At 51.9% G+C, this 24,707-nt stretch overlaps 1 protein-coding gene and 1 pseudogene across 1 annotated transcript in view; both read right to left on the bottom strand.

Moving 5' to 3' along the window:
• The window catches only part of RPN1 (ribophorin I), a 28,062-nt gene extending 7,194 nt beyond the window's left edge, over positions 1–20,868 (bottom strand). Inside the window, exons 1-7 of the mRNA XM_083155623.1 lie at positions 20,548–20,868; positions 15,981–16,045; positions 7,332–7,638; positions 5,557–5,766; positions 4,174–4,366; positions 3,655–3,754; positions 2,951–3,209 (exon numbers count right to left, since the gene is read on the bottom strand). Coding sequence (XP_083011749.1) covers positions 2,951–3,209; positions 3,655–3,754; positions 4,174–4,366; positions 5,557–5,766; positions 7,332–7,638; positions 15,981–16,045; positions 20,548–20,772 — 1,359 coding nt within the window. The 5' untranslated portion in view covers positions 20,773–20,868. The remainder of the gene's footprint in view (positions 1–2,950; positions 3,210–3,654; positions 3,755–4,173; positions 4,367–5,556; positions 5,767–7,331; positions 7,639–15,980; positions 16,046–20,547) is intronic.
• A 3,245-nt stretch (positions 20,869–24,113) lies between these two features.
• On the bottom strand, positions 24,114–24,249 carry LOC146029970 (U2 spliceosomal RNA; annotated as a pseudogene).
• Between the last annotated feature and the right edge of the window lie 458 nt (positions 24,250–24,707).

Genomic DNA, 24,707 nt, shown 5'->3' with positions numbered 1-24,707 from the left:
ACCGCCAGAACCGTGTGATAGCTGGGAAAGTACCATGGACTCCGTCCTTACAATGGCGTCCCTTTTTGAAAGGGTAGCCGCGCCATCAGGCTATACTCATATGCCCAGGCTGGCCGGTGGTACTTGGGCCAGCCTTGCAATGTGTGCAGGACACCAATATAGGAGTTCCTGTGTCACTATCGCTGTCCTCTAAGATTGTACAAGAGGCAGCTAAACTGGTACAGCTAACACCTATACTTCTGACATGCAGTGATGGTGTTAACACAGTTATGAGACATAGCACAATGCGAATAATAATAAAGTGGCACTGAGCTCCGCAAAGCACAAAGGCCGGCAGGAGCATAAAGTACTGTACCCTGTGCTCCAGTAGGAGAGGTACAGGTGGGATTTGCCCATATGGCCCGGCAGTGAAGAGATGGAACTCCAGACTGGCAGAGAGCTCTCTGTGTCCTTCTTACACGTGCAGCAGGCAGGCAGGAAGAGATCAGGGCTGGAAACCCCGTGGGTACATCCTAGCTCCTGTCTCCGGGAGAGGGGCTGTGTGAGGAGAGGCACCCTCCCCCTACTAGCAAATGGCCACCGGGATTAAATGACTCATGTGGCGCCGGTAAAATGGCGGGGATCCGGCGCTTGCCGGGCGGCCCCGCTTACCGACGCCACTGCCCACACTCAAAGTCTCCCTGGTGGTCCAGCGGGACAGAGTGCACAACACTACGAGAGGCGGCGGTTCTGCCGCTTGCTAGTGCAGCCCGGCGATCCCCCCCACCGGGCTGCTCAGCCGCCATTAGAAATGCGCACGCGCGCGCTCCCAGCGGGGAGCGCGTTACCTGTAAGCGGTGCTCACCGCTGATGTCCCGGTCCCCGTCGCGGCTGTGCTCTCCAGTGCTTCAGAGCCAGCCGAACACCTCCGCTTGTGGGAGCCACGTGGGTGGTGTTGGGCTGCCGGGTCCCGGGTGATGGAGCGCAGTGCAGTGGTCTAAAAGACCCCCAGCGCTGCTGCTCTGTCACTGACTCCAGTCAGTGTAAAAATAAGAATAAAAAAAAAAATTTAAAACGAAGTTTAAGCTGCTTTAACAGCAGCCCTTTCAAAATGCGTGTTGGCTCCTGCCAGCACAATCAAAACTGAAAGTAAGCTAGCCTAGGAGGCGGGGTAGAGGAGGGAGGAGCCAGGGCTGTCTCTGGGCAGTCCAGAAGTTTTATCCTTTCTGGTGCTGGAAAGGTCGTGACCTCACTCTCTACCCAATGTAATCCCTCTGGCCCCTGACGTCTGCCGCAGAAGAAAAGGTAATCATATAACAGATCTAAGCAAATACAATCATAAAACAAGGGAAATATCGGTACCAACATCATTAAAATGGTTTGACCATACTGCGTATTATATGTGCAGTTTGTTATAACCGTTACTTATATACATTTCAGCCACACTCAGTAGTGCCAGCCCTGGCGCTTACACTATATTCACTATTACATGTACACAATGGCCCTTATTCTGGTTGACTCGCAATATGCATAAGCATCCATTCACCCATCAGCGACCATTGAATGATTTCTTCAGTGCACGGAGATCTGAGACATCTATATGGTGTCTAATACCTGCGGGCGCCCGGTGCGAGGACAGCTGCCATCCACTGACGTCCCCTGCCCTCCGCCCGGACTTCTGTGTCCCCCGCATGGACACAGCGGCTGCACATATAAACCTATACGCAGTCGCAAACAATCGGTCCCCCGTGCGACCGCGCGGGGGTACCGATTGAATCTGAATAACCCCCAATGTCTCTGCTGATGCCTCCCCCACACATCGCTGCTGCTGTAAATGCCCCTCTGTGGTGCTTCTACACTGCCTGCCACACACACAGCCAATCAGAAGCGAAAATAAAGGAGAGTACACGCCCACACGGGAGGGGAAAGGTCAGTCAGCTGGGCGTGGGTTGACTTTACATATGGAACATCACGCTGGACGGGCACGCCGAGCGATCTGACATGTCTGACCGATGCAGGTTACAATTATCTGGGTGATCGACCGATATTGGGCGAAGAGAAGTAAAGTGAAAATATTTGCATTTTTATTATTTAAAAAATCCCAAAGAAATACTTTGTGCTTTATACTTGGACATGGTGTCACCTCTCCAGCCAGCAAACAGCGGATTTGTGTAGGTTGTGTCTGCACTTAAAAACAATTTAATTTTTTATTAGTCTAAATTAAAACGCATAAGATGTGTCGGAACATTAGCCCAACAAGAAAACTGCTCCATCACATGAGGGCACTAACGTGGGATAGCTCTGCTTATTAGAAGGCCCAGCGTCAGGTCTTCTGTTGTATAGGGTGTTATTATGTCGACCACCACCAGCGATATAGGTGTCAGGATAAGGGAGATTCTGCCCTTACTGATCCTCCTACAGTCACACACTACGATTGACCACCAGACACAAACTACTAAGTATTAATGGTCAGTAAGCAACGGCTTGTCCTCAGCCCTGAAGATGCTGTAACAATAGGAGAAAGCCTGCTGTACCAAGTGACACACTACCACCCACGTACTGCAGTGCGATACCCTTACAAGACTGTCTTGAACGAGGATGTTGTCACGGAAGTGAATAGCGCACTTGTGCAAAATTAGCTGTTTCGTGCTGTGGCTAGCACAATTTGATATAGTGGAGGGATATATAGTGACATTTGCAATAGGCACAGGTTTTGTCTGTATGAGTCAACTTTATCTCTCTCCACTCTATCAAATTGTGCTAGCATTGTTATATTGTGTTATTTACAATAGGTACAGGTTCATTTGTATGCGCACTCTCTACTTTATTACATTGTGCTAGCCACAGCAAGAAACGGCTCATTTTGCACAAGTGCGCAATTCACTCCCGTGACAGCCCAGAATTTGCCACACCATTCTGAGTAGAGCGCAATACACACCCAACCTCTTCGATAGAACGAGGATGTACCGACCTTGGTGATGGAGAAGTCCAGCCTCACGTACAGAATGACTGTGAAGAAGAGGATATAGAAGGCTCCCACGACCAGCAGAGGCTCCTGGAGCATCAGGATCTTGTTGAACGTGTAATGGAGAATGACATCCTGGATGTGCTGCTCGACCAGGTTGTTCTTGTGAGCAACGATGACCGGGCGGCCAAACGTGTCCAGGTAGGTGTAGTGCAGCTCATCTGGGGCGCGGTTAACCTCATAGGGATTCTCCACGTGGATATGTCTGGAAGGGAGGTTACATTTTAGGGCTAAGAAGAACAATGTACAAAAGGAAAAATATTTAAATACCTAAAAGGGATACTTTGCACCAGGCAGAAGTATGGTGTAACCTATAGCAACCACCCAGCTATATAAAAGGTCTCCAATGCATTATATAACTAAGGATTAAAGGCACATCTGGATGACAACATCAATCATTAATATCTGATAGAAACAAGACCAACTAGCGGTGGATTCAGGTAATGGGACTGAGCCCAGGGAAACAACTGCAGTGTGACTGGAACCTCACTTGTAAACTGACTGCCAAATACAGAGTTCCTAAGGCCAATATATGTATCTGCAGAATGTACCAGCCACCATACCAGCGGATGCCTCTCGCAGCTTTAGCACAGATAGGGCACCCGTGGTAAAGCAGAGGGAGAATACATAGCAACACATTAGCTGCTTACTTGGCTCCCTCAGGAAGGATAATCTTCACGGTCAGCGAATCCACAATCTGCTCATCGAATACATGATCAATAAACCGTATCCTCAGGGCGTACTGATCACCTGTGGGCAAAGAGAACAAACACTTAGCAGACTGCTGGACAGAACAATTCTGGCACTGAAGCTGGATAGGGGCCATGTGTTATATTGCAGGACAGGGAAATGAAGAGGGAATACAGACAGCCTGCAATGCTAAAGCCAAGGAGCGCATGAGGGGTTTTACTGTAAGTGACGGATACAAATCATCTCAAACTTTGCAGAATGTTACAAATCAGGCAAAAAAAAAAAAAAAACAACACACTGTTCTAGAGTTAAAATCTACTACAGGCAAAGTCAGCAAAGTTTGTGTCCTCCATTAGGCAGGAGGAGAAGAATATATGCCCAATAATAGTATTTTATACAAACTGCTCACACACCCGATACAGGAAGAGATACACCGACAGGAACGCACTGTAATAAATAACAGACCACCTGCGACTTACCCAGGTTGTACAGGTATTCATAGCTTGGCAGGTTGTAACCAACAGTGTAGTGGGTCTTCCACCCTCCAAAAAGTGGGAACCTGGGCCGGATCTCCATCTCCACAGAGTCATCAAGCACCAACAGGTGGCTGGTAGAGATGTTACCAATTTCATCTCTGTAATACACGTCCTGGGCGGCTGCTGGGAGGATCGTCTAAGATACAGAGATGGAAATCAGGACGAGTAATCCCAGAGGTGCGCACGAGTGTGAGTGTGTGTGTGTGTGTGTGTGTGTGTGTGTGTGTGTGTGTGTGTGTGTGCACACGTGTTAGAGATAAATGCCACCAGTTACAGCTATATATTAGAATATACAACTCACAGGTTTAATCACCTATAAAATAAAAATTACGATGAATGTCTGACTTAATATAATTCACTGTACTCAATAGCCAATGTTTTAAAGGACAAGGATAATCTAGATCAGTGGTTCCCAACCCTGGCCCTTAAGTACCCCCAACAGTGCATTTTTTTCAGGTATCCACACAGAGGGCCTTATACTGGTTCACTTCTTTTGGCAAATTCCTTCTCAAATGGACAAAACCATGTGCACTGCAGGGGGGGGGGGGGGGGGGGGAGCAGATGTAATTTGTGCAGAGAGTTAGATTAGATTGGGGTTTTTCTTCAAAATGAGATCTATATTGCAGTGTAAAAATAAAGCAGTCAGTATTTTCCCTGCACAAAAACAAAATAACTCACCCAAATCTAATTCTCTCTGCACAAGTTACATCTGCCCCACCTGCAGTGCACATGGTTTTGTCCATTTGAGAAGGAATTTGCCCCTAAGAGTGATCCAGAATGATGCTGGCCATACATCTACAGATCGATGGTCAGATCTGGCTGGTTGGAACAAAATTCTGGTAATGGATGAGAGCAAATGACAGTTGACCATTTGCTTTGAAATGCTGGAAAACTGCCACTCAGTAATTACCAGGTTTTTGTTCCAACCGGCCCAATCTGACAATCGATCTGTAGATGTATGGCCAGCTTATAGCCCAGAATCACAAGTGAAATAATTAGCTCCACCTGTGGATCTTTTAAAATGTGTTTGAATAATGAGAGCACCTGTGCACTTGTCTGGTGACATGGAATCAGTGAACTGTTGGGGGTACTTGAAGACCAGGTTTGGGAACCCCTGATCTAGATAAAAGCAGGAGCATCTGACACCTGGTGTGACATAGTACCACCACCTGACACATGGTGTGACATAGTGCCACCACCTGACTTTATAAACCAGCTCCAAAGATAAGTTTCTCCGCCTCATTTACAAGCTAGCAGGGTGAGAACATTCTATTCTACTGGACTTGGCGCTTCAATATTCATATTCCCCTTTATTCAGGACCTTACCTTAAAGGACTTGACAGACGATATCCCACTGTCCGGCTGCCTCTGGTAGTCATATCTGGAGAAGGGACCCTTCAAATAGGCACCGGTGTGTTTCAAATCAACCGTCTCCTCCACGGCAATGTTTCCCCAATGTGACACTTCAATAAGGCGGGTCATGCTGGTAATGGTTAGGAAGGGGCTATTGTTCTCATAGTGTACCCTCAGGGGGTCCTGGGGAGAAATTGCACAGAGATTACTGAGAGAATCCTTATATCTGAATAATCAAAATTAAGGGGCCTACACACAGGGAGATTTTGCTGAGCAATTTAAGCAATGTAGATCGCTCAGCGCACAGCTATGCACAGTGATGTGTGCTGAGCGATGTCAGGGCCCGTGTTCTCCTGTGAGAGCACCGACTGGCGATGTAACTATATCGGCACGCATCGCTATAGCCGCTACGCACGGAGTAATGTAGATCGCTCAGCGCACAGTGATGTGTGCTGAGCGATCTGTCAGGGCCCATGTTCTCCTGTGAGAGCACTGACCGGCGATGTAACTATATTTATCCGGCACACATCGCTATAGCCGCTACACACGGAGCAATGTAGATCGCTCAGCACACAGCGCCGCACAGTGATGTGTGCTGAGCGATCGGTCAGGGCCCATGTTCTCCTGTGAGAGCACTGACTGGCGATGTAACTATATTTATCCGGCACGCATCGCTATAGCCGCTACACATGGAGCAATGTAGATCGCTCAGCACACAGCTATGCTCAGTGATGTGTGCTGAGCGATCGGTCAGGGCCCATGTTCTCCTGTGAGAGCACTGACTGGCGATGTAACTATATTTATCCGCCACGCATCGCTATAGCTATGGCCCCTACACACGGAGTAATGTAGATCGCTCAGCGCACAGCTATGCACAGTGCTGTGTGCTGAGCGATCTGTCAGGGCCGGTGTTCTCCTGTGAGAGCACTGACTGGCGATGTAACTATATTTATCCGGCATGCATCGCTATAGCCGCTACACACGGAGCAATGTAGATCGCTCAGCACACAGCTATGCTCAGTGATGTGTGCTGAGCGATCTGTCAGGGCCCATGTTCTCCTGTGAGAGCACTGACTGGCGATGTAACTATATTTATCCGCCACGCATCGCTATAGCTATGGCCCCTACACACGGAGTAATGTAGATCGCTCAGCGCACAGCTATGCACAGTGATGTGTGCTGAGCGATCTGTCAGGGCCCATGTTCTCCTGTGAGAGCACTGACTGGCGATGTAACTATATTTATCCGGCACGCATCGCTATAGCCGCTACACACGGAGCAATGTAGGGGCATTTTCTAAGTGATCTAGTCAGACAGCTTAGAAAATGCCCTGAAATCGCCCCGTGTGTAGGGACCGTAGCGAGACACATGTAGTAGGCAAACACTGAAAAACGGGTTATATCTATCAGTGTAAAGAGAAGTGGACCAATGAAAAGGTTGACTAACATTTCTAGGACAACGTTCTATAAATGCTAGAAGATGATTGGTTGCTATGGGCGTGGTCATGCTCTCACTTCTCAATACATAAACCCCCCGTCCCAGTTCTGTTGTTGGCAATGACCACCAAAACCACATATATCACTTTCCATATCTTCACTGAGCCAACGTTAATTGTCCTTATTGGATGAAGTGCGTGACCCCCGTGATTTACGAGTAGGACTTAAAGATGTTCTCTGCTCAACCCTGAGGTAGACAAACCCTCCGCAAACACAATGATCAGAATTTAGTATTAGTTGCAAATTGCTTACATGACTCCATGCAGCAATGTCTTTGAAAGGGCCGTATTCAATGGTGTCATCAGAACGAGACGGGTTGCCCAGCTTGGTGTAACTCTCCGCGTTCCGCGAGGCCAGCTTGACACGTGTGGTTTGGGAGACAGTGGGGTAGGGGGAGTAGAAGTAATGGTTCCCTTCGAAGGTTACAAACTGTTTATCTGCCTGTGTGATCTGGGTGGGGTACGGCTTCAGGATGTGTGTGAACACCGTCTCAATAATCACTTTGGTCTTGGCGCCGGGGGATAAGGACGATGGAAGGAGGACGGTGAATTGTTTGCCGCTGAAATAAAAAGAAAACAAGAACAAATGTAAATTAATTCTGTAATAGACCAGTTTGTTTCTCTTTACCCAGACATATTCATGAGTATATGAACTCCAATTCCCCTTAACACATAGCTGAGGATGTGGATTAAGCTGGCCTAACAGGTCCCGGCTCGGTGTGAAAGGGTAGGCCTGTGTCATGCATGTCCCTATCTATTCACAGCTCCGACCCCGTTCAGCTGCAGTAGTATGAAAGGCAGACCGGGGTCACGGTTAAAAGACTGCCGATTGGCTGGCACAGGGATAACTGGAGAGGACGCCATCCCCAAGCTTCCTGTGGGAGTTGCAACACCATAGGACCATCCTACAGACTGAAAGGGGTTAAGTACAGCTGAGGAGCCAGCACTAACCTGGGTTTAGTATCCCGGGTCAGAGCCAGGTCTCCAGTGTTAAAGGGGTATCAGATAGAGAAGACAGAGCACAGAGTGCAAGCAACAAATGTCACACTGGCCTAAGTCAGTATAGCAGATGATACGATCACTAAAGCAGAACAGGAATAACACAGAACCAGCTACACCCAGACAACAATGCATATAGTAACTGATGACACTACAATAGGTGCAGCTGCTATGGGGCCCGGAGCCGAGAGGGGGCCACCTTTCCTGTCACAGTTACATGTGTTATATACAGGGGTGTGGCTACCATAGGTGCAGCTGCTATGGAGCCCAGAGCTGAGAGGGGGCCACCTTCCCTGTCACAGTTACATGTGTTCTATACAGGGGTGTAACTAATATAGGTGCAGGGAGTGCAGCTGCTATGGGGCCCGGAGCCGAGAGGGGCCACCTTCCCTGTCACAGTTACATGTGTTATATACAGGGTGTAGCTACCATAGGTGCAGGGGGTGCAGCTGCTATGGGGCCAGAGCTGAGAGAGGCCACCTTCCCTGTCACAGTTACATGTGTTATATACAGGGGTGTAGCTACCATAGGTGCAGGGAGTGCAGCTGCTATGGGGCCCAGAGCTGAGAGGGGCCACCTTCCCTGTCACAGTTACATGTGTTATATACAGGGTGTAGCTACCATAGGTGCAGGGGGTGCAGCTTCTATGTGGCCCAGAGCTGAGAGGGGCCACCTTCCCTGTCAGTTACATGTGTTATATACAGGGGTGTAGTTACCATAGGTGCAGGGGGTGCAGCTGCTATGGGGACAGAGCTGAGAGGGGCCACCTTCCCTGTCACAGTTACATGTCTTATATACAGGGTGTAGCTACCATAGGTGCAGGGGGTGCAGCTGCTATGGGGCCAGAGCTGAGAGGGGCCACCTTCCCTGTCACAGTTACATGTGTTATATACAGGGGTGTAGCTACCATAGGTGCAGGGGGTGCAGCTGCTATGGGGCCAGAGCTGAGAGGGGCCACCTTCCCTGTCACAGTTACATGTGTTATATACAGGGTGTAGCTACCATAGGTGCAGGGGGTGCAGCTGCTATGGGGCCCAGAGCTGAGAGGGGCCACCTTCCCTGTCACAGTTACATGTGTTATATACAGGGTGTAGCTACCATAGGTGCAGGGGGTGCAGCTGCTATGGGACCAGAGCTGAGAGGGGCCACCTTCCCTGTCAGTTACATGTGTTATATACAGGGTGTAGCTACCATAGGTGCAGGGGCTGCAGCTGCTATGGGGCCCAGAGCTGAGAGGGGCCACCTTCCCTGTCACAGTTACATGTGTTATATACAGGGGTGTAGCTACAATGGGTGCAGGGAGTGCAGCTGCTATGGGGCCAGAGCTGAGAGGGGCCACCTTCCCTGTCACAGTTACATGTGTTATATACAGGGTGTAGCTACCATAGGTGCAGGGGCTGCAGCTGCTATGGGGCCAGAGCTGAGAGGGGCCACCTTCCCTGTCAGTTACATGTGTTATATACAGGGTGTAGCTACCATAGGTGCAGGGGGTGCAGCTGCTATGGGCCCAGAGCTGAGAGGGGCCACCTTCCCTGTCACAGTTACATGTGTTATATACAGGGTGTAGCTACCATAGGTGCAGGGGGTGCAGCTGCTATGGGGCCCAGAGCTGAGAGGGGCCACCTTCCCTGTCACAGTTACATGTGTTATATACAGGGTGTAGCTACCATAGGTGCAGGGGCTGCAGCTGCTATGGGGCCCAGAGCTGAGAGGGGCCACCTTCCCTGTCACAGTTACATGTGTTATATACAGGGGTGTAGCTACAATGGGTGCAGGGAGTGCAGCTGCTATGGGGCCAGAGCTGAGAGGGGCCACCTTCCCTGTCACAGTTACATGTGTTATATACAGGGTGTAGCTACCATAGGTGCAGGGGGTGCAGCTGCTATGGGGCCCAGAGCTGAGAGGGGCCACCTTCCCTGTCACAGTTACATGTGTTATATACAGGGGTGTAGCTACCATAGGTGCAGGGGCTGCAGCTGCTATGGGGCCCAGAGCTGAGAGGGGCCACCTTCCCTGTCACAGTTACATGTGTTATATACAGGGGTGTAGCTACAATGGGTGCAGGGAGTGCAGCTGCTATGGGGCCAGAGCTGAGAGGGGCCACCTTCCCTGTCACAGTTACATGTGTTATATACAGGGTGTAGCTACCATAGGTGCAGGGGCTGCAGCTGCTATGGGGCCAGAGCTGAGAGGGGCCACCTTCCCTGTCAGTTACATGTGTTATATACAGGGTGTAGCTACCATAGGTGCAGGGGGTGCAGCTGCTATGGGCCCAGAGCTGAGAGGGGCCACCTTCCCTGTCACAGTTACATGTGTTATATACAGGGTGTAGCTACCATAGGTGCAGGGGGTGCAGCTGCTATGGGGCCCAGAGCTGAGAGGGGCCACCTTCCCTGTCACAGTTACATGTGTTATATACAGGGTGTAGCTACCATAGGTGCAGGGGGTGCAGCTGCTATGGGACCAGAGCTGAGAGGGGCCACCTTCCCTGTCACAGTTACATGTGTTATATACAGGTGTGTAACTACCATAGGTGCAGGGAGTGCAGCTGCTATGGGGCCCAGAGCTGAGAGGGGCCACCTTCCCTGTCACAGTTACATGTGTTATATACAGGGTGTAGCTACCATAGGTGCAGGGGCTGCAGCTGCTATGGGGCCCAGAGCTGAGAGGGGCCACCTTCCCTGTCACAGTTACATGTGTTATATACAGGGGTGTAGCTACAATGGGTGCAGGGAGTGCAGCTGCTATGGGGCCAGAGCTGAGAGGGGCCACCTTCCCTGTCACAGTTACATGTGTTATATACAGGGGTGTAGCTACCATAGGTGCAGGGGATGCAGCTGCTATGGGGCCCAGAGCTGAGAGGGGCCACCTTCCCTGTCACAGTTACATGTGTTATATACATGGGTGTAACTACCATAGGTGCAGGGGCTGCAGCTGCTATGGGGCCAGAGCTGAGAGGGGCAACCTTCCCTGTCACAGTTACATGTGATATATACAGGGTGTAGCTACCATAGGTGCAGGGAGTGCAGCTGCTATGGGGCCCAGAGCTGAGAGGGGCCACCTTCCCTGTCACAGTTACATGTGTTATATACAGGGGTGTAGCTAACATAGGTGCAGGGAGTGCAGCTGCTATGGGGCCCAGACCTGAGAGGGGCCACCTTCCCTGTCACAGTTACATGTGTTAGATACAGGGTGTAACTACCATAGGTGCAGGGGGTGCTGCTGCTATGGGCCCAGAGCTGAGAGGGGCCACCTTCCCTGTCACCGTTACATGTGTTATATACAGGGGTGTAGCTACCATAGGTGCAGCTGCTATGGGCCCAGAGCTGAGAGGGGCCACCTTCCCTGTCACAGTTACATGTGTTATATACAGCGTGTAGCTACCATAGATGCAGGGAGTGCAGCTGCTATGGGGCCCAGAGCTGAGAGGGGCCACCTTCCCTGTCACAGTTACATATGTTATATACAGGGGTGTAGCTAACGTAGGTGCAGGGAGTGCAGCTGCTATGGGGCCCAGAGCTGAGAGGGGCCACCTTCCCTGTCACAGTTACATGTGTTATATACAGGGTGTAGCTACCATAGGTGCAGCTGCTATGGGGCCCGGAGCCGAGAGGGGCCACCTTCCCTGTCACAGTTACATATGTTATATACAGGGGTGTAGCTACCATAGGTGCAGGGAGTGCAGCTGCTATAGGGCCCAGAACTGAGAGGGGCCACCTTCTCTGTCACAGATACATGTGTTATATACAGGGGTGTAGCTACAATGGGTGCAGGGAGTGTAGCTGCTATGGGGCCAGAGCTGAGAGGGGCCACCTTCCCTGTCACAGTTACATGTGTTATATACAGGGGTGTAGCTAACGTAGGTGCAGGGAGTGCAGCTGCTATGGGGCCAGAGCTGAGAGGGGCCACCTTCCCTGTCACAGTTACATGTGTTATATACAGGGGTGTAGCTAACATAGGTGCAGGGAGTGCAGCTGCTATGGGGCCCAGAGCTGAGAGGGGCCACCTTCCCTGTCACAGTTACATGTGTTATATACAGGGGTGTAGCTAACGTAGGTGCAGGGGGTGCAGCTGCTATGGGGCCAGAGCTGAGAGGGGCCACCTTCCCTGTCACAGTTACATGTGTTATATACAGGGGTGTAGCTAACGTAGGTGCAGGGGGTGCAGCTGCTATGGGGCCAGAGCTGAGAGGGGCCACCTTCCCTGTCACAGTTACATGTGTTATATACAGGGGTGTAGCTAACGTAGGTGCAGGGGGTGCAGCTGCTATGGGGCCCAGAGCTGAGAGGGGCCACCTTCCCTGTCACAGTTACATGTGTTATATACAGGGGTGTAGCTAACATAGGTGCAGGGAGTGCAGCTGCTATGGGGCCCAGAGCTGAGAGGGGCCACCTTCCCTGTCACAGTTACATGTGTTATATACAGGGGTGTAGCTAACGTAGGTGCAGGGGGTGCAGCTGCTATGGGGCCCAGAGCTGAGAGGGGCCACCTTCCCTGTCACAGTTACATGTGTTATATACAGGGGTGTAGCTAACGTAGGTGCAGGGGGTGCAGCTGCTATGGGGCCAGAGCTGAGAGGGGCCACCTTCCCTGTCACAGTTACATGTGTTATATACAGGGGTGTAGCTAACGTAGGTGCAGGGGGTGCAGCTGCTATGGGGCCCAGAGCTGAGAGGGGCCACCTTCCCTGTCACAGTTACATGTGTTATATACAGGGGTGTAGCTAACGTAGGTGCAGGGGGTGCAGCTGCTATGGGGCCCAGAGCAGAGAGGGGCCACCTTCCCTGTCACCGTTACATGTGTTATATACAGGGTGTAGCTACCATAGGTGCAGCTGCTATGGGCCCAGAGCTGAGAGGGGCCACCTTCCCTGTCACAGTTACATGTGTTATATACAGGGGTGTAGCTAACGTAGGTGCAGGGAGTGCAGCTGCTATGGGGCCCAGAGCTGAGAGGGGCCACCTTCCCTGTCACAGTTACATGTGTTATATACAGGGTGTAGCTACCATAGGTGCAGCTGCTATGGGGCCAGAGCTGAGAGGGGCCACCTTCCCTGTCACCGTTACATGTGTTATATACAGGGTGTAGCTACCAGAGGTGCAGGGGGTGCAGCTGCTATGGGGCCCAGAGCTGAGAGGGGCCACCTTCCCTGTCACAGTTACATGTGTTATATACAGGGGTGTAGCTACCATAGGTGCAGCTGCTATGGGGCCAGAGCTGAGAGGGGCCACCTTCCCTGTCACAGTTACATGTATAATATACAGGGTGTAACTACCATAGGTGCAGCTGCTATGGGGCCCAGAGCTGAGAGGGGCCACCTTCCCTGCCACAGTTACATGTGTTATATACAGGGGTGTAGCTACCATAGGTGCAGCTGCTATGGGGCCAGAGCTGAGAGGGGCCACCTTCCCTGTCACAGTTACATGTATAATATGCAGGGTGTAACTACCATAGGTGCAGCTGCTATGGGGCCAGAGCTGAGAGGGGCCACCTTCCCTGTCACAGTTGCATGTGTTATATACATAGGTGCAGGGAGTGCAGCTGCTATGGGGCCCAGAGCTGAGAGGGGCCACCTTCCCTGTCACAGTTACATGTGTTATATACAGGGGTGTAGCTACCATAGGTGCAGGGGGTGCAGCTGCTATGGGGCCAGAGCTGAGAGGGGCCACCTTCCCTGTCACAGTTACATGTGTTATATACAGGGTGTAGCTACCATAGGTGCAGCTGCTATGGGGCCAGAGCTGAGAGGGGCCACCTTCCCTGTCACCGTTACATGTGTTATATACAGGGTGTAGCTACCATAGGTGCAGCTGCTATGGGGCCCAGAGCTGAGAGGGGCCACCTTCCCTGTCACAGTTACATGTGTTATATACAGGGGTGTAGCTACCATAGGTGCAGCTGCTATGGGGCCAGAGCTGAGAGGGGCCACCTTCCCTGTCACAGTTACATGTGTTATATACAGGGGTGTAACTACCATAGGTGCAGGGGGTGCAGCTGCTATGGGGCCCAGAGCTGAGAGGGGCCACCTTCCCTGTCACAGTTACATGTGTTCTATACATGGGTGTAGTTACCATAGGTGCAGGGGGTGCAGCTGCTATGGCGCCCAGAGCTGAGAGGGGCCACCTTTCCTGTCACAGTTACATGTGTTATATACAGGGTATAGCTACCATAGGTGCAGGGGGTGCAGCTGCTATGGGGCCAGAGCTGAGAGGGGCCACCTTCCCTGTCACAGTTACATGTGTTATATACAGGGGTGTAACTACCATAGGTGCAGGGAGTGCAGCTGCTATGGGGCCAGAGCTGAGAGGGGCCACCTTCCCTGTCACAGTTACATGTGTTATATACAGGGGTGTAGCTAACGTAGGTGCAGGGAGTGCAGCTGCTATGGGCCCAGAGCTGAGAGGGGCCACCTTCCCTGTCACAGTTACATGTGTTATATACAGGGGTGTAACTACCATAGGTGCAGGGGGTGCAGCTGCTATGGGCCCAGAGCTGAGAGGGGCCACCTTCCCTATCACAGTTACATGTGTTCTATACATGGGTGTAGTTACCATAGGTGCAGGGGGTGCAGCTGCTATGGGCCCAGAGCTGAGAGGGGCCACCTTCCCTATCACAGTTACATGTGTTCTATACATGGGTGTAGTTACCATAGGTGCAGGGAGTGCAGCTGCTATGGGGCCCAGAGCTGAGAGGGGCCACCTTCCCTGTCACAGTTTAGTGTTCCCCCTAGGAATTTTTGGGGGCAGGGCGCCGCTGTATGGGATGGGGGCGGACCGGGCCCGCCGACGTCATCATTGTAGGCGTGCCCGGGCCGCCACGTCACCAAAGGAGGCGTGCCCGGGCTGCCGCGTCACCAAAGCGGGCGTGCCCAGGCTTCCTCCGTCGTACAAGGGGGCAGGCCTGGCCCTGCCGAAGTCCATGAGCTGCCGGGGAAGCCTAGCGCCGCCGAGATTGCGGTGCCTGGAGCTTCCCCGTGCACAACATTAGTTAGGCAGCAGGCTTTTTTAGTGGGGCGCTGCTGGAGGGGCAGGGCGCATTTTGCCCTTTAGAAATTGGGCTAAAACAGCCTAGCGGGAACACTAACAGTTACATGTGTTATATACAGGGTATAGCTACCATAGGTGCAGGGGGTGCAGCTGCTATGGCGCCCAGAGCTGAGAGGGGCCACCTTCCCTGTCACAGTTACATGTGTTATATACAGGGTGTAGCTACCATAGGTGCAGGGGCTGCAGCTGCTATGGGGCCCAGAGCTGAGAGGGGCCACCTTCCCTGTCACAGTTACATGTGTTATATACAGGGTGTAGCTACCATAGGTGCAGGGGCTGCAGCTGCTATGGGGCCCAGAGCTGAGAGGGGCCACCTTCCCTGTCACAGTTACATGTGTTATATACAGGGTGTAGCTACCATAGGTGCAGGGGCTGCAGCTGCTATGGGGCCCAGAGCTGAGAGGGGCCACCTTCCCTGTCACAGTTACATGTGTTATATACAGGGTGTAGCTACCATAGGTGCAGGGGCTGCAGCTGCTATGGGGCCCAGAGCTGAGAGGGGCCACCTTCCCTGTCACAGTTACATGTGTTATATACAGGGTGTAGCTACCATAGGTGCAGGGGCTGCAGCTGCTATGGGGCCCAGAGCTGAGAGGGGCCACCTTCCCTGTCACAGTTACATGTGTTCTATACAGGGGTGTAGCTACCATAGGTGCAGGGGGTGCAGCTGCTATGGGGCCCAGAGCTGAGAGGGGCCACCTTCCCTGTCACAGTTACATGTGTTCTATACACGTAACTGTACTGGCTGAACAGGAGACAGATGCGATACTGGACTGCGCTGGTCATATTAGCAACATTAAGCAAACTATTCCTCTTAAACATCTAACGTTCTACTTTACAGATAACGGAAGTCTCACCTTCTTCCTTTGCTTTTTGCTTCATGTACTTCCAGGTAGCCATCTTCCTCTTCCTCCCCCTTCACCTGCATCACAGACAAAAAGAAGGTATATTAGGAACCCTTAACTCGGCATTATTCACCAGACCAACCTACAGATCACATCTGCATCATTTCATAGTGTTCCCGCTAGGCTGTTTTAGCGGGGCGCTGCACCCTGCCCGATTTTTACAGGGCAAAATGCGCCCTGCCCTGCTAGCAGCGCCCCGCTAAAACAGCGTGGTGCCTGCCCTGGCTGTGTGCAAGGGGAAGCGCAGCAACCGCCTTAGACTGTGATTCCCAGCGCTTCCCCGGCAGCACGGTAACTTCAGCGGTGCCGGCCCCGCCTCCTTTAGTGACGGAGTGGGCCGGGCCCGCCCCTTTTCACGACGTCGCGGCCCGGGACCGCCCACAATTGTGACGTCGGCGGGCCCGGTCTGCCCCCCTTGCGCTGCGGCTCCCTGCCCGCCCTAATTTCTAGAGGGAACACTTATTTCAGCGACACAGATGTGTAATATTATGGGAAGATGGGCCAGGCAGGCGTCAACCTTAGCTCACCCCACTGTGATACATTACCCCAGTTGTCAGGCTGCACATTTTCCAGATACCCTCTCACTGTAGCAAGTGAACCCTGTGCTCCGGAGAGGATAGCTGGAAAACACGCAGGTTGCAGAGATAGCACAATAACAATATCACCGTGCATATCGTTCAGCGTGTACCCACTATATCGTCAGTGATGCTGATCGTGATCGTTAAGGTGCCCACACACACACACACACACACACACACCGATCCCGGCGGTGCGATGCTGTACGATGGGGTGCGCGCTCCCGCGGCACCTCATCGCACAGTACAAAAAGTATGTGCTGCACATACTTTTTGTACTAGCTTTTTCTAGCATCGCATTGCACGAGGCATACAATGTGATGGTATGTGTGCTAGTTAAGCCCACAACGGGATTGATGCGTCTGTGGGCACCTTCAGACACCACCTTAACTAGGAACTTTTAAAAAGGATTTTTTAATTAGCCATTTCCCTTTGCGCCTATGGGTGGTATTCAATGCAGCCAGTGAGGGGGTTTGTACAGCGAAAACAAGCCATCCTCGCTGTCAAACCCACTAGCGCTATTCAGTGTAAGTGACAAATCTTCGCCATGAGAGGACGGCGAAGAACCCCTTAAACAGTGAGCCTTGCCGTAAGTGCAGCAAGTCCGCTGCATCTTGTGGCGAGCTCTGCTGTTTTAATGGCTACACTTACCATTTCCACCTCACCGAAGGGAACCAGCGAGTAATGGGAGGGAGATTAATACACCGACGGCGAGCTATCGGCACTTCTCGCCTTCAGGGCATTGAATATACCCCTAAATCATTGCTTGCAAATACAAACAGAGGAACTACCTACAATGTTTAGTCCTGTTCTATAACCAATAGTACCCGTCTGTATATATACACACACACTGACATTTTGGAACTGGCTAATGCCATTTATATTAGAGACTACACACTGAAGAAACACATTCCCTTATAACAGTGGTCGCCAACCCGTCGCTCGCGAGCTACCGGTAGCTCGCGGCAGCGAATCGGGTGGCTCGACCACTCTGCTGCCCGCCCGCCTGTCTCCCTGCCGCGGCCGCCTGCGCTGACGATACTTAGTATGAGCCGGAGGGGAGGAGAGCGCAGCGCATTGCGCGTCTATCCCTCCCCTCACTGAGCATCCCTGTCACTTGGCCGCCTATCCGCCAATCAGAGCTCGCGGGCCGGCAGCCAATCAGGAGCCGGCCCGCGAGCTTTGATTGACGCCGACGGACGGCCCAGTCACAAGGAAGTGAAGGGTAGGAGAGATGTACCGTTGTGCGCTGTGCTCACCTTCCCCGAGAAGAGGAGAAGCTGCGGCAGCGGAGACACTGACAGTCACTGCAGGACGACACAGGACACAATGGTGAGTGTGCTGTGTGTGTGTGAGTGTGCTGTGTGTGTGTGTGCTGTGTGTGAATACCACTTGCTGGAACTGTGGGGGCATACTACTTGTTGGCACTGGGGGCATACTACTTGTTGGCACTGGGGGCATACTACTTGTTGGCACTGGGGGCATACTACTTGTTGGCACTGGGGGCATACTACTTGTTGGCACTGGGGGCATACTACTTGTTGGCACTGGGGGCATACTGTATTACTTGCTGGCACTGTGGGGGCATACTACTTGCTGGCACTGTGGGCATACTACTTGCTGGCACTGTGGGGGCATACTACTTGTTGGCACTGTGGGGGCATACTACTTGTTGGCACTGTGGGGCATACTGTATTACTTGCTGGCACTGTGGGGGCATACTACTTGTTGGCACTGTGGGGGCATACTACTTGTTGGCACTGTGGGGGAATACTACTTGTTGGCACTGGGGGCATACTACTTGTTGGCACTGGGGGCATACTACTTGTTGGCACTGGGGGCATACTACTTGTTGGCACTGTGGGGGCATACTGTACTACTTGCTGGCACTGGGGGCATACTACTTGTTGGCACTGTGGGGGCATACTGTACTACTTGCTGGCACCGGGGGCATACTACTTGTTGGCACTGTGGGGGCATACTACTTGCTGGCACTGTGGGGGCATATCCGGCACCATAGGGGCACAGATGGCACCGTGGGGGTATTCTTTTTTCTGGCACTGTGGGGGCATACCTGGCACCGCGGGAGCATATGTGTATCTGGCACTATTGGGGGCAAATGTGTATCTGGCACTATTTGGGCATATGTGTATATGGCATTGCACTATTGGGGGCAAATGTGTATCACCCCATTTTCATTGGATGCACCCTATGTGGCTACACCAATTTTTGGCGCGCACAGTTATGTATGCGGCATAGTGTGTCAGGGCCATTACAGTGTGTGGCATAATGTGTAAAGGGCATTATTTGGTTATTAGGCAGATTTTTTAATTTTAGTAGCTCTTCGGGTGGTTCAGTTTGCCGCGAGTAGCTCGCACCCCGAAAAAGGTTGGAGACCACTGCCTTATAATAAAGGAACACCACCAGCTACAGCCTGAAGGGTCATCATGGGGGAAGGTATTTCTCCTACACAATCGACTTCCTGCTGATATCTACAAATATACAAGAAGTGGACGCCAGTCTCCCCAAATACATCATATTGGGGGTTTCCTTAAGCTGGAGACAATTACTAATTGGGGCAAAGTAGAATATGGACTTTAAACAAAAGAATACGCGAGACTGGGAACATTAAATCAAACACAAAACTTATTTTGTAAGTAAGTGTAAATTGCGTATTTAATAGATCAGGTCATACAAAGCATAGTGAGTCCGGGATCTCATCAACACCATACACTATGTAATGACGGCGAGTCCATTGTAACTTCCCAAACCAAGCATTAGACTTGGTGATATTACTACGCGTGGATTGCACCACACAGCCGGGGTGCACTGTACTGTATGTGCTGTGACAGATCACTACAGACACAATGATGTTAAGTCAACGTTCTCAAACTGTTAATATAATTGTAAAATGCGTCAAAATAAAGACAGATGTAAAAACGCAATAATCAGGCCCATCCCAGGTTATTCTACCCCCACCTGGGCCCGATTACACCCTACATTGTAATCCCATAAGTATGACCACACACAAACTGTGCTACAAACACAGACACTTCCGAGTGACAAGCAGAGAGTGCAGCGTCCACAGTGTAAGGGGAGTGGGCTGGGCCCTGGGCTGTGTGCTGACGTGTCACTCTGTAGCAGGGTAAGGAGACAGATGCGGAAGAGACCTGTCATGTACATCTCAGTACCCACAGCTCTGCCAGTCCTGGGCCACATAGCAGCAAGTGTACCAGGTGTGACCCACAGCGCCCATCTAAAGTGTGTGCAACATGTAGTCTGCAAAGCTTATACTGTGTAAATATACACACACAGGTATATGAACACACAACACCCATAGCTCTGACAGGCCTGGTCCACATATTAGCACAGCACTATTACCCTGCACAGTATGACTGAGTGCCTGGTGTGACCCACAGCACTCGTGTGCGCAACATGTCGTCTGTAAAGTACTGTGTGTACACACACGTATACTAACATGCAATACCACAGCTCTGCAAGGCCTACACCACATAGCAGCACAGTATTATTAACAAGCACAATGTACCATGTGTGACCCACAGCACCCATATAAGAATCTGCAAACCTCATATACTGTGTATATATATATATATATATATATATATATATATATATATTACACACACACACATACACAAAATGTCCATAGCTCTGGCAGGCCTTGACCATAGAGCTGCACAGTACAATTATACTGCACAGTACCAGGAGTGACCCAAAGCGCCAATCTATAAAGTGTGTGCAACTTGTATACATAGTACATACACACGTATATGCAAAACAAATCCTGTGAGAACAATAATCGTCAGTCCACAGTCCACAACAATGCAATCCAGCTGCAAATGACACACTAATACAGTGTGTGTGTTATATGTACACACACAGACACACACACACACACAGCCCCCTCCAGCCCTCATACTGACCCCCAGGAAGGCCAGGTGCTCGGCCAGTTCAGGCTCCAGCGCTACCAGGAAGGACTGAGCGGCTCCCGGCCCCGGGTTGGACAGCTTCACCTCGGCCGTCACTTTGGCCAGGTGGCTGCTAAGGTCCACGGTGCGCCTGACGTCCTCGTTGAGCAGACCATGGGCCCGGCAGGCGGCTAGCAGGGCTGAGAGGAACAGAGCGGCGACGATGGCGGGACGCTCCATGGCCGAGCGGCGGAGGATGGAGGCGGATTGTCCTGTGGGAGCCGCTGGTGACTCGTCCAGCTACAGCTCATTCATCTGCCAAGCGGGAACAAGATGGCCGCCGAGGCCCCCGCCGCTGCCTGGCAACTGCAGGGTGTCCGCGGCGATGCCGGATGCAACGCGTCAGATATCGGGGGTGTTTTCCCGCCGTGTTATCTATATGGCGACCGTGGTTATATATACAATCATACATGTAGTAAATATAGCGGACACATTATAATGGACGCCACACACTCATGACTTATGTCACCGGTTGCGATCAGGCGAGGACAGGACAGCCCGGAGTACTGAGGAATAGAGCGTCTCTAGTTACCATAGGAGAGATGAGCTGTCCCAATGGGATGTGGAGGCGTTACCCATAGCAACCAATCAGATTCCAGATGTCATTTAATTAGTACATTCTATAAAATGGTAGAATCTGATTGGTTGCTGTGCATTAGCCTATCTACAGTTGAGCGCATCCCTTACCTGTACTTACCTTTTGCAGGGTTGCCTACCCTCCCGGACCCCGGAAAGGGGGGTAACCCTCCCAGTAAGCTGTCCAGCTCCTTGGTGTGGGGTCCGCTGAAACAAATTACACATATCGCGTCATTGTAGCCCCGCCCACCACAGTGCAATGTCTGAAATAGCTGCATTGCATGGTGGGGTCATGGCCACGAGGACGCGATTGGGTTGGCCACGCCAACAAACAAGATGTCCCTCCTGTGGCACCGCCCCTTTTCACTCCCAACAGTGGCCCCGCCCCCTGCCTCACTGAGCTGTCTACCCTCTCCTGGAGAGGCATAGTTGCCTAGTGCCTACCCTCATTCTGCAGGAGATTCCCTAAAATAGCAGCAATCTCCCTGACTCTACACACGCGCACGCCACACATGCATGGCCGGCAGTGCTGCACAGCACACAGGCCTGGGAGTCGGACACGTGGTGACTGGGTATGTGCCCCCGTCTGGCAGGGAGGCGGCAACCACACCCGATCACCAGACCAGCGGTGGGCGGGCTGCGGGCCTGCAGGACAAAGACACGCAAGATGATGATCATCATCTCGCGAGCGTCAGGCTGCGGAGGCAGGCGCAGCGGTGGGCGGCGCGCGGGCGGTACTGGCCACTGCCAGGAGTGGCTATGGAGGGCTTTTTTAGACATTTTTAGATTCCAGGGGTGCCCCCTTTTAAAAATCACTGCTGGAAGTTATGCGCCTGACACGTCTCCTATAACAGGAGCTGGCATTGCAGGCAGATTAGTCGCCTCCAGGGGGCAGCTCTGCAGGTCTGGGGATGCTTGCACACCCCTGAGAGACGCCACACTCCATTTTGAGCACCCACACCTATGACGCATACAGGGGAGTTTCGTTTTGCACATCGGGTGTCGCCACACCTTTGTTAAATCGCTCCTGTTGCTACGGGCAAGTACAGTAAGCGTGTCACATGATGAGCACAGAATACATACATATACATCTGTTTGGAGGCCGATCACTTGCGTCTCGTGATTACCCTCTTGTGTAAAACGTGAACTCAGCGGCTGCTTGTTGGGGTGTGTTTTAGTGTATTTCAATGCCTCCCAAGTATGCTAATATTACGGTCATGTTGCTCCCACAAACTATTTCCATAAGTACATTAACAATCGGTCCACAGCAATAAACATTTTCCACTTGACCATTTCATAGTATGGATATTAGGAATATTGGACCTCATTTAGGTCCAGTCACTGCTGCATCTCATGCAGAAAACTACCGATTATCGGTACTTTGCCCATGTGCAAGACCCAGAGGGGGTTATTCCAGGGTTGCCTGACCCTCTCCTTCAGAGAGAAAACGCTCTGTTCCTGGGCTTCCCTGGTAATGTATGATTACCATCACCTGTGGTGACACCTTTCTTATCAATTACCTAGCTCCCCACAGGTGCTGGCAATAATACATTATCCATACCTCCCAGCATGCCCCTCTCCAGGAGGACACAATGCTCTGTTCCTGGGCTTCCCTGGTAAAGTATGATTACCATTACCTGTGGACACACCTTTCTCATCAGTTACCTAGCTCCCCACAGGTGCTGGCAATCATACATTATCCATACCTCCCAGCATGCCCCTCTCCAGGAGGACACAATGCTTTGTTCCTGGGCTTCCCTGGCAATGTATGATTGCCAGCACCTGTGGTGACACCTTTCTTATCAGTTACCTGGCTTCCCACAGGTGCTGGCAATCATGAGTTTGAAAAAACTCAGGAGCCTGAGGTGTGCTCCCTACCACCAGTGCTGTGCCTAAACACGTGCATAGGGGGTCGTGCGATCGAGTGGGCTTTCTCCCGAAGGAGAAGGGCCCCGTTTTTCCCCTAACCCCTCTCAGCCATAATGCCGAAGGGCTCTGCCTGGGCTCAGAGGGACCCTCTTTCCTCAACCCCCGGAAGGGTTAGGACGGTGGGTCCTCCGCACCCGAAGGTTTGGAGAGACCCGCATTAGGCTTCCCTCCGACTTGCGGCTCGGGGTCACCCTCGAGGGGACCGAAGCTCTCCCCAAAAGGATGAGAGCTTCGGCACATTGGGGAATGGTAGGCCCATAAGGGTCAACCACACAACCCAAAAAAAACAAATGACACACTACAGAAAACGTGAAAAGTGGACGAACGTGAGAAGAAGAGAAATAAATAATAAAGAGGACCCCAGCCAGAAGGCCGGGGTGGGGGTGTGAAAAATTGTCCTACCCCATCCAAAAGGACGAGGTAAGGACGTGTAGCCTAACCTAGAGGGGAAGTGCGCAGTGCAAGTGCTTACTTTTGCAAGGTGATTTTTGGGATCACCCGTGCAGGTTCGGCACCCCCGAGTTTCCCCGGGGGCACAGTGCAGCCTCGGACTCCAGGCAGCCGACCAATCAGCGTCCGACCAAGTGTTTCTCTGCTCCCATCGTATGGCACTTTCCAGCCCCTGGCATCGGAATGGGTACTCCACTGGGCTTTTCGAATGACTCCCTTAGGGGTTGAGGCCCCCTCGGAAGAGCAATCTACTCAGTCTCAGTGTTTCTCCGATCCCAAGGTTAAGGTACTAAGCTGGGCTCTTCGCGGTCTCCCCATCAGAGGCTACGAACCTCTGGAACAAGAGCCATCTAATCAGTCCCAGCCTTTCTCCGCTCCTTGGGAATGGATACTAGACTGAGCCTTTCGCTGTCTCATCCTTCGGTGGCTAAGTACCCCATCAAGAGAGTCAAACTACTAGGCCCAGTGTTTCTCCCCCCTCTCACCAGTGGGTTTACGGAAACAACACCTCCTACCAAAGGCAGAGGTGAAGGTACTCAGCCAGACTTTTCACCACTCCCAGGCACGAGGGGTCCCACACCCTCCGCCAATCAGAGCAGCTACTCAGTCCAGCCTTTCTCTATTATCTGCCAGAGGCCAGTCCATACCCACTGATAACAACAGATACTACACTTGATCTCAGCCAAAAGGCCGAGAAGCGATCCCTGCTGCGATCTCCCCTGCAGCACCGCCGGCCGCATCCCCCATAGGTTTCAATGGGGGATGCGAAGCTGCCCGATGTATCAACATCGGGCAGCCCGGCTTCACACCCCTGGGCTATTGCCATTCTGATATAGGTAATAGGTATTACAGAGTGTGCTAAAATGTGTAATGGGCATTACGGTGTGTGGTATAATGTGTAATGGGCATTACGGTGTGTGGTATAATGTGTAATGGGCATTACGGTGTGTGGTATAATGTGTCATACCAAGCCCCCTTTTGTGATACCAGGCTTCCTTTCCATTAGGCTGCACGGCTTTACCGGGCAAGGGGCACGCCTGCTGCAAAAGTTTGATTTCGGACCACCCATTACCATATGTCACGCTAGGGGTACCTTGTGGATCTGCCTGAGGCCCGGAGGGTAGGGTGTCACGGTCTGGAGGAGACTGAAGAGTAGCGGG

This window comes from Crinia signifera, chromosome 8 (assembly GCF_055691185.1).
Source record: "Crinia signifera chromosome 8, ASM5569118v1, whole genome shotgun sequence".
Lineage (NCBI taxonomy): Eukaryota > Metazoa > Chordata > Amphibia > Anura > Myobatrachidae > Crinia > Crinia signifera.
The sequence above is the reverse complement of the archived record's forward strand: the minus strand, read 5'-3'. Positions and strand labels throughout refer to the sequence as shown.